At 52.8% G+C, this 9,471-nt stretch overlaps 1 protein-coding gene across 1 annotated transcript; it reads left to right on the top strand.

Annotated features, from left to right (window-relative positions):
• The first annotated feature begins 1,544 nt into the window (after positions 1-1,544).
• Positions 1,545-7,301, top strand: LOC103600647 (microtubule-associated serine/threonine-protein kinase 1-like). The gene is made up of 6 exons (XM_008584944.1): positions 1,545-1,813; positions 2,258-2,333; positions 3,979-4,057; positions 6,085-6,245; positions 6,412-6,487; positions 6,660-7,301. The coding sequence occupies exons 1-6, from the start codon at positions 1,648-1,650 to the stop codon at positions 7,050-7,052; spliced, it is 951 nt and encodes a 316-aa protein (XP_008583166.1). The 5' UTR covers positions 1,545-1,647; the 3' UTR covers positions 7,053-7,301.
• The last annotated feature ends 2,170 nt before the right edge of the window (positions 7,302-9,471 follow it).

The following is a 9,471-nucleotide window of genomic DNA, read 5'->3' as shown; positions in this document are numbered from 1 at the left end:
CCTCCTCTCCGGCCGCTGCCGCAGGGCGGGGCCCGGGATGCTGCGCCCGGTCCAGCTGCGCCAGAGGTGCCCGCGCTGCGCCTTCCCGCCGGGGATGGGGTTGAATGGGAGACGGTGTGGGCCGAGGCCGGAGGGACTGCACGCTGGAAAGGACGGCCGCGGGGGGAGGGGGCTGTGCCGAGCGGGGGTGCGGCGCCTTTGTCTGCTGGTGCTTCGGGTTCCAGCAGCCCGGTGGGGGTAGGGGAAAAATGGGAGGGTGGGTGGCTTGGCACCCTCAGAACAATAGCCGCAGCCTGGCCTCCCCCCACCCCCATGCCGCGTGCTTCTGGACGCGCTAATGTGCTCAGTCACCGCGGCTGAGGGTGAGGGGATGGAGGGGCTGGGGGCTCTCTCTTTGGGAGCTGGGATTCTGAGGGCTGAAAAAAGGGAGGGCTTTTTAAAAATCATGGCACGGACTACCCCCCCCATCAAGAACACAGCCTCACACTGAAAATAGTGACACAGCGTCACACAGGACATGATGTCACACACATACACAACAGCCCTAGTGGCCCAGATACACTGGGAGGCACCACGCATACCCAGTCATGCAGCAGCTACAAGTCAGAACCATGCACAGATACACAGGGGTACCCCCAGTGTCACACACAGACAGACATGCAAAACCACAAGCACAGCGTTGTATATACCTAGTAATATGTCATATGCATGGGAATCCTCACACACAATTATGCCATCCGAGATGCACACACACACATCCATGCACCCATCCATGTCACAACACACTATATAATATCTAGGCATGTCACATGCTGTGTCACACTAACTTCAGGAAAAACAGACATAGGGAATCTTACAGAGATAGAGAAACACACAAAATCACACGTTATCACACATAAGACTCACCTAGGAAATGTCATACATAGGGGCATGCTTGACATGCTCAGTGTTGCAGGATGTTAAACTCATACAGTAGATACCGCACATGGACACACATGGTGAATGTCACACACAGAAGCAAGGACAGTGTCTCATACAGACTCAGAATGCTGCACAAAGACAGAGGCCCATGTCGTAGAACTTATGCATCACGAACATGTTTCAGCACACACAGTCATGGACAAGTGGCGTTTCACACTGTGCTACATAGACACACAAATGCACAAGTTGTGTCACATAACATAAACCCAGGGAGTGTCACGTATGATGTCACACTAGGATTCGTTAGGGTTAGGGATGGCACATGTAGATACATACAGTGAATGTCACATACAGACCGAAGGACACAGACACTCAGTATCACCAATAGTGTCACATAGACACCATGACTATCACACCATGACTGACACTGTGCCCCGTACATCACGTATGATGTCACACTAGGATTCGTTAGGGTTAGGGATGGCACATGTAGATACATACAGACCGAAGGACACACTCAGTATCACCAATAGTGTCACATAGACACCATGACTATCACACCATGACTGACACTGTGCCCCGTACGTGATCCACACTGGGAGTCTCTCACACACGTGCATCCCCTGCCATACATAGTCCTGCTGAGGCTTCCACCACCTCCCCTTCGAGTAGTCCTTCAGGGGCGCCACCAGCACACACGGATGGGAGATAGGCGGGGATTTGAGCATGGAGACCGGCTGGCTGGGCTTAAGAACTCACTGGGCTGCTGCCTGGCCGGCCCCTCTGCCTCGCCTTCCCCACAGCTGCCGCACCAGTAACAGGAAAAGCCTCATCCTGACCAGCACCTCACCCACGCTGCCGAGACCCCACTCCCCGCTGCCAGGCCACCTGGGTGAGACCATTGGTGCAGTCTTGGTGGGTGTGGACCAGACTGCAGGAGGCGGGGCCACAGGCGAGGGGCGTGGCCATGCGGCAGGAGGGCGTCTGAGTCTGAATAGAGGCGGACCCGGGTTGGATAAGAGGCGGGACCATCCATGTGTGGGCGTGGCCAGTCCGCAGAGGGACGGTCATTGGTGGGTGGAGGCTCGGGCGGAACTAGTAGACTGGAAAGTGGATGGGACATAAAGGAGGAGCCAAACCTGAGGGGCGGGGCCATCCCAGACGAAGGCGGAATCGGCCTGCAGGAGGCTGGACCGACTCGTCAGCTAAATCAGTGTAGAGGCGGGACTAGGCTAGAGAAGCGACGGGCTGCTGTTCGCACCGGTTTTAGGGATCAAGAGGCCTGAAGGGATTGCCCTCCAACCCAGGCCTAAAGCTCCCCCTCTTTCCGCCACAGGTAGCAGTCCCCTGGACAGCCCCCGTAACTTCTCCCCCAACACCCCTGCCCACTTCTCATTTGCCTCCTCCCGAAGGTGAGTCCCTCCCAGCAGGGCCCCAGAACCACGGCTGGACCCTCCCCACCGCCGTCTGGGCTGCCATCTGTTCCCTCCTAATTGCACCCGAGCTGAGGCCTGAGGGGACCTGCAGCGCGCCCCAAGGTCCCTGCGGGAAGGACGGCCCAGCCTTCGGGGTGGGGCCTTAAAAAGGCGGGGCCAATAGCTGATCTGCAATAGGAAGGGGGCGGGGCTTCCTCTGAGGCCGAGCGAAAACGCGTGCGCTCTGGGCCCGGGGTCTCAGTCTCCCAGAGCCTCGCGCTCCTGGCCTGGGGTTTCCATAGCAACAGGACAGGGCAGTAGAGTTGAGGTGCGCAAGCGCAGACTGCATGTTGCCCATCTAGGGACTCTGGGTCCCCGAAGTGGGGGAAGGCTGCTAGGGCTATTTTTCAAGGGCCCAAGAGGAAGAATCCCTGGTTTTTCTCCGAGAGTCTCTAGAGTGTACTTAAATGACTTTTCTGGGGGCCTTTGGAGAAATTGGGGGAGGCAGAGAAGTTCCTCTAATGTTTCTGGAGAAACTTCTATTTATTTATTTTTGTGGCTGGCTGGTACTGGGATCCGACAAACCTTTGAACTTGGTGTTATAACACTGCACTGTAACCAACTGAACTGACCAGCCAGCCCCCGAACTCTATTTATTCTAAAATTGGTGTCTAAACACCTGCTATGTTCTAGGAGCTGGGCATATGGGGCGAGTGGGGCACACAGGCCAGAGAACAGGGATCATTATGAAGGGCGATGAAGGCTGTGCTGTGGGAGTCACAGGGGACAGTGGGGACAGAGGACAGCTCCCTGGGAGGGAGGGGAAAGCTCCCCTCGATGTAGAATTGAGCTGAGGGCAACAGGGAAACAAGACAGAGCTCTAGGGTTGGGCATAATGTGTTCATGTGCACGGAGAGAGGGCTGAACTGGGGCACCGCCGGGAGGAAGGGACAAGGGAGCAGCCCTGTGCGTGGAGCGTGTGTGCACGTGACTGTACCATCTGTGTACTGATGTGGACGCGTGTGAGTGTGAGACTGTGAATATGTGAGTGAGCCTGTGCCTGCACACGCATCCATGGGAATGTGCATCAGCGTGCAAGTGTGAGCGTGTGTGTGTAGGTGTGAGAGAGTGTTGTGTGTGAAGTGTGAATGTGTGAACTGCCAGCATGTGAACTTGCCATCCTAGTCACACTAAAACTAGTGGGTGTGGGTGTGAGAGTGATTATGTCTGAGTGCACCAGAGTGTAGAGACACCAAACACAAGAGCATGTGAGAGTGTGTGTGTTTGTGGGAGAGGCCTTTCTTCTCTGAGAGGGCCCAAGGGGCCTCCCAGGGGAGTTCACTAGGGGTAGACTTTTGGGGTCCCTCTGGAATGAATTTCTTGGGTGGGCTTTTGGGGGGGATGACAAGAGAGGAGGATTGTGGGGAGGAGCAGAAGAGACTAATCCTGTCTCCCCGTCCCTGGTACCTGGCTGGCAGACTACCTCTTTACCTCCTGGACTCTGAGGGCCTTCAGGAATCTCAGAGCACAGATAAATTCCCCCACCTCCTGCCCTGGCTGTGGCCAGAGTCTTCTCTCACACCCTGAGGAGTGCGGGGACCGGTGAGAGCAGGCAGCTTCTGAGCACCTTGCTGGGTTCTAGGGCGGATGGTCGACGTTGGTCTCTGGCCTCTCTCCCTTCATCTGGCTATGGCACCAACACGCCCAGCTCCACCGTCTCGGTGAGTGCGGCAGGCGGGTGGGCAGGTGGGGAGGAGCTGCAGGGGGCCCTCCAGCCCGAAGGTACACAACAGACCAGCAGCCCAGGCTGGGTGGAACGAGAGGCTGGGTTTCTTTTTCCTCCAAAGTGTCCACTTGACCATCTATTAGCGAGTTACAGGTCCCCCCAACTCCTGTTCTCTGCCCTCAGTACATATTCTTGGGGATCCTACTCATTTCTGACTCATTTACAGATGAAGACATTAAGGGTCAGTGAGTTAAGACACTTGCCCAAATGTCTGTAGCTAGCCAGGGCCAGGCCATGGCTTTTGTGCAGAGCCTATCGGCTTACCCCCTGCAATACCCCAAGACACTCTCTCCATCTGCCCTCTTTTCTACCCGTGTCTCTGGTCCACTCATCCATCCATCGCTATGATGATCAGCAGACATTTATCACCAGTTTGTCATGTAGTGGGCAGGCTCTATGAGCTGCGCCAGGGCCCAAGGATTCATGCAGCCCTTATGAGGGTAACAGACCAGTAAGAAGGTAGTTACAACATGGGGTAGTTGGAACTGTGATGGGAGCAGCACAAGGCAAGGTGACAGCAGAGGAAAGAAATGTGATTCAGCTGGAGAGTCAAGGAAGTCTTCCTGGAGGAGGTGGCATTGAAGTTAAGACAGGATCAGCAGGAGTTTGGCAGGGGAAGAGAGGAAGAAGGGTGCTCCAGGAAGGGGGAACAGCATGTACAAACTCCCAGAAGCCACAGAGGACTTGCTGCATGTGGAAAGTTGAAGGTAGCCTCACGTGGCTGGAGCTTTGGTTGGAGGGGAAAGAATAGTGGTGATGCAGATAATGACCTTGATCATGTTGAGACTTTTGGCCAGGGCAGGGAGGTGGCTTTTATTCTAAGTGCAGTGGGGGAGCCATAGAATGACTTTATTGCCTTACATTAAATTGCACTAAAATTATATTTAGAACTATTTGATTTTTTGTTTTGTTTTGGGCCAGTTTGGGGATCTGAACCCTTAACCTTGGTGTTACGAGGTGTTGCTCTAACCAACTAAGCCAGCCCTAGAACTATTCAAAATTGTTATTCTGTAGGTTATAGATAATATGTATTAAATTTTTTTAAAAAAATTCTAGCATTAGCATCTGGAAAAGAAAAAATATTTTTCAAAAGTAGATACGGAAAAAAAAAAAAAGAAAAAAATGTAGATACGGATGGGATGAGGAGGTTTAAGCAGAGGAGTGAGTGATGTGCTGTTTAAAAAGATCATTCTGACTGTAGGCAGAATCAAGTGGGTGTTGTGTCTCTTCGCTGATGTCTGTGGGTCTGTGTTTGCCCTGACTGCATGCCAGATCCTGACTAGGGACCAACCAGAGCCAAATCCCTGCCTCGAGGAGCAGATAGCAAACAATAACAAATAAATAATAAAGACGTAGAATGTTGGGAGATGAATCAAGAGGAAACAAGATAGGGTAGAAATAGGAAATGATGGATGTGTGTTCAGAGGAGGCCTCCCGAGGGGTGATATTTAAGCAAAGACTTGAAGGAGGAGAAGACACGATCAGTAGTACAGGGTTCCAAGAAGAGGGGACAGGCTATGCAAAGACCCGGGGGCAGGAGGTGGCCTGGATTTTTCAAGGACCATCAAGGAGGCCACTGCAGCTGGAGTACAGCCAGCAACGGGGAGAGTGGGAGGAGGTGATGTCCAGATGGTGCAGGACTTTGTGGGCCACGAGGAGGACTTGAGTGTTTAAGTAAGGTGGGAGCCATGGAGGGTTCTGAACAGAGGAGGGACATGACTCAAGTTTTACCAAGTTCCCTCTGGCCACATCCATGTCTGTGTCACTGTCCCTAGCCGAGTCTGTCCCTGTCCACCCGTCTGTCACCAGAAGTCTCAACCAGGGCCCTGGGATCCAGGGATCCTAAATCAGGTCCTGATGCTGGCCTTGCCCAGTGTCCCATCAGCCGGGGAGTCCCACCCCAGGGTCCCGAGCTGCGGGGGGCTCGCGGCGGCTCTGACCCCGGCCCCGCCCCTCCCCCAGTCCTCCTGCTCCTCCCAGGAGCGCCTGCACCAGCTGCCCTACCAGCCCACCGTGGACGAGCTCCACTTCCTCTCCAAACACTTCGGCAGCACCGAGAGCATCACAGACGAGGATGGCGGCCGTCGCTCCCCGGCCGTGCGGCCCCGCTCGCGGAGCCTCAGGTGGGCAGGCACGGTCGCCCCCCACCCAAGCTGACGATCTGGGGGCTTGTGAATTGAGAGACCCCTTTCCCTGTGAATGAAGTGGGCTTGCCGTATGATGGGTTAGACCTGGGGGGACCTGATGCCTGTCTGCCGGCTCGGACAGGAGGGGCTTCTTTCCCCGCAGCCCCGGGCGTTCCCCCTCCTCCTACGACAACGAGATCGTGATGATGAACCACGTCTACAAGGAGAGGTTCCCGAAGGTGAGGCGGGGCGCGGGGCGGCCGCGGGGAGTCGGGGCAGCCCGGGCTCTCGCTCACCTTAGCCCCGCGTGCCCCCTGGTGGCCGGAGAGCGCAGCGCAGGCTCCCGGCGGCGACAGCCTCTGGGCCCAGCCGCGCGCCAGCATCCCTGCCCTGCCTCTGTCCCCCACGCAGGCCACCGCGCAGATGGAGGAGAAGCTGCGCGACTTCACCCGGGCCTACGAACCTGACAGCGTGCTGCCGCTGGCCGACGGCGTGCTCAGCTTCATCCACCACCAGATCATCGAGCTGGCCCGGGACTGCCTCACCAAGTCGCGAGACGGACTCATCACCACGGTCTACTTCTACGAATTGCAGGAGAACCTGGAGAAGCTGCTGCAGGATGTGCGTGCACGCGGAGGCCGGCCCCTTCTCAGGCTCTGCACCCACGAATCCTGTCCGATGCCCCCACATCCATTCAGGAAGCACCTGCCACGTGCCAGGCACTGGTGTGGAGCTGAGGATTCAGGGGTGGAAGAGAAGGACCTGGTCCCCATCCTAGGTCTGATGGTGGAGGCTGGAGTTTAACCTCCTTAACCTCCTTCAGGTCTCTCCTCAAATGTCGACTTCTCAGGTGGCCTCCTAGACCCCGCCCCCCATTTAAAATCTCTAACTCTGCTCACACCACCGACTTAGTCTTTAGTTTCTCCTTAATACTTAACATGATCTATCATAGTGGATATTTTTGATTATTTTTTTTTCTTGTCTCCTCTATTCCAATGTCAACTTCACAGGTGGGGTTGGGGCTTCTCTGTTCTGTTTACTGCAGTGTCCCTGGTGTCTGGCACATTGCCCAGCACACAGTAGGTGCTCAATGAATGTTGGTTAAGTGAATGGATTAATGAATGAAAGTAAACAAGATAATGCCCCCAATTCAAGTCAATGATCACAGATAGCATTTTATTTATTTATTTATTTATTTATTTATTTATTTATTTATTTCAGCCAGCCCCCACAGATAGCATTTACTCAACACCTACTGTGTGCTGGGCACTGGGAACACAACAGTGAACAAGTATTCCCGCCCTTGTGGGGCTAATATTCTAGTGTGGGATACCAACGAGAAACATGGAAACAAACAAAGGAAGGAATGCAATGATTTTGGCTGACACTTAGAACAGGGCAGCCAGATGGAGTGTCAGGATCTCCTCTGTAAGATCCACAGAGGCCTTCCTGGAGGATGTGACACTGAAATTAGGGCAAAAATAAGGAGGAAGTGGCAGCTATGAGAAGAACTTGAGGGAAGGTGTTTTGAGAAGAGGGAACAGCATAGGCAAAGGCCCTGAGGCAGGAAGGCAGTGGGGGAAATTTCAGGAACACAGAAGCCAAGTGACTGTACGTTGGGGCTTCTCTGTTCTGTTTACTGCAGTGTCCCTGGTGTCTGGCACATTGCCCAGCACACAGTAGGTGCTCAATGAATGTTGGTTAAGTGAATGGATTAATGAATGAAAGTAAACAAGATAATGCCCCCAATTCAAGTCAATGATCACAGATAGCATTTTATTTATTTATTTATTTATTTATTTATTTATTTATTTATTTCAGCCAGCCCCCACAGATAGCATTTACTCAACACCTACTGTGTGCTGGGCACTGGGAACACAACAGTGAACAAGTATTCCCGCCCTTGTGGGGCTAATATTCTAGTGTGGGATACCAACGAGAAACATGGAAACAAACAAACGAAGGAATGCAATGATTTTGGCTGACACTTAGAACAGGGCAGCCAGATGGAGTGTCAGGATCTCCTCTGTAAGATCCACAGAGGCCTTCCTGGAGGATGTGACACTGAAATTAGGGCAAAAATAAGGAGGAAGTGGCAGCTATGAGAAGAACTTGAGGGAAGGTGTTTTGAGAAGAGGGAACAGCATAGGCAAAGGCCCTGAGGCAGGAAGGCAGTGGGGGAAATTTCAGGAACACAGAAGCCAAGTGACTGTACTGTTGTGAGATGAGGTTGGATAAGGGCACAGGGACCAGAATATGGGTCTCTGGGCTCCAGGCCCCCAGCCCAGACCTGAAAGACAGCATGTTGGTGTCATCACCTTTGGTGTCAGATCTGGGTTTCAGTCTACATTCTGCCACTAGGTCCATAGAGCCGAGGGCACAGACTCCAGACAGCCTAGGTTCACATCCAACTCGTCTCTTACTTGCTGTGCAGCCTTTGCCATGTCACTTAACCTCTCTGTGCTTCAGTTCTCCTATAAAGAGGGGGTTTGCTCATTCATTAATTCCACCAATATTTACTAAGCACCTACTGTGGGTCTGGCACTATCCTAGAAGCTGGAGAATCCACTGGAATTAAAACAAACAAAAATCCCTGTTTTGGGGGAGCTGACATTCTAGCAGGAAGAGAGAGAAGGTGAACAAACAGTAGGCATCAGGTAAGCTGGCTGGTTAGTTCAGTTGGTTAGCATCATGGTGCTGATAACACCAAGGTCCAGGGTTCAATCCCTATATCTAAAAAAAAAAAAAAAAAAAAAAACCATTAAGGCTGGGACCAGGGTGGGGCAAGTGACTAATTCTGTGCCATCCCCCCCACCCCCGAGTATTAAAGTAATTATTTTAAAAATCAAAGAGTAGGTAGTTAAAACTCACAACAATATTATTAATTTTGTGTGTATGTGGCAGCTGGCCATGCAGGGATCGAATCCTGGATGGGTCTTATCAGCACCACGCTCTAACCAACTGGGCTAACCGGCCAGCCCCCACAACATTATTTTAAGTTTACATTTTTTTTTTAAAAGATGACCAGTAAGGGGATCTTAACCCTTGACTTGGTGTTGTCAGCACCACGCTCTCCCAAGTGAGCCACGGGCCAGCCCTTTATTTTCCTGGTTTTAACGGAAACAAACGCATCGATAGTAATATTTTCAATGAAACCACTAGACATTTTTTTTTTTCCTTTTTGTCTTTTTCCATGTCCGGCAACGGATCGCAACCCTCAGTG

The sequence above is a fragment of the Galeopterus variegatus genome, unplaced genomic scaffold (assembly GCF_000696425.1).
Source record: "Galeopterus variegatus unplaced genomic scaffold, G_variegatus-3.0.2 Scaffold3412, whole genome shotgun sequence".
In the NCBI taxonomy this organism is placed as follows: domain Eukaryota; kingdom Metazoa; phylum Chordata; class Mammalia; order Dermoptera; family Cynocephalidae; genus Galeopterus; species Galeopterus variegatus.
This window is presented reverse-complemented; position numbering and strand designations above follow the sequence as displayed.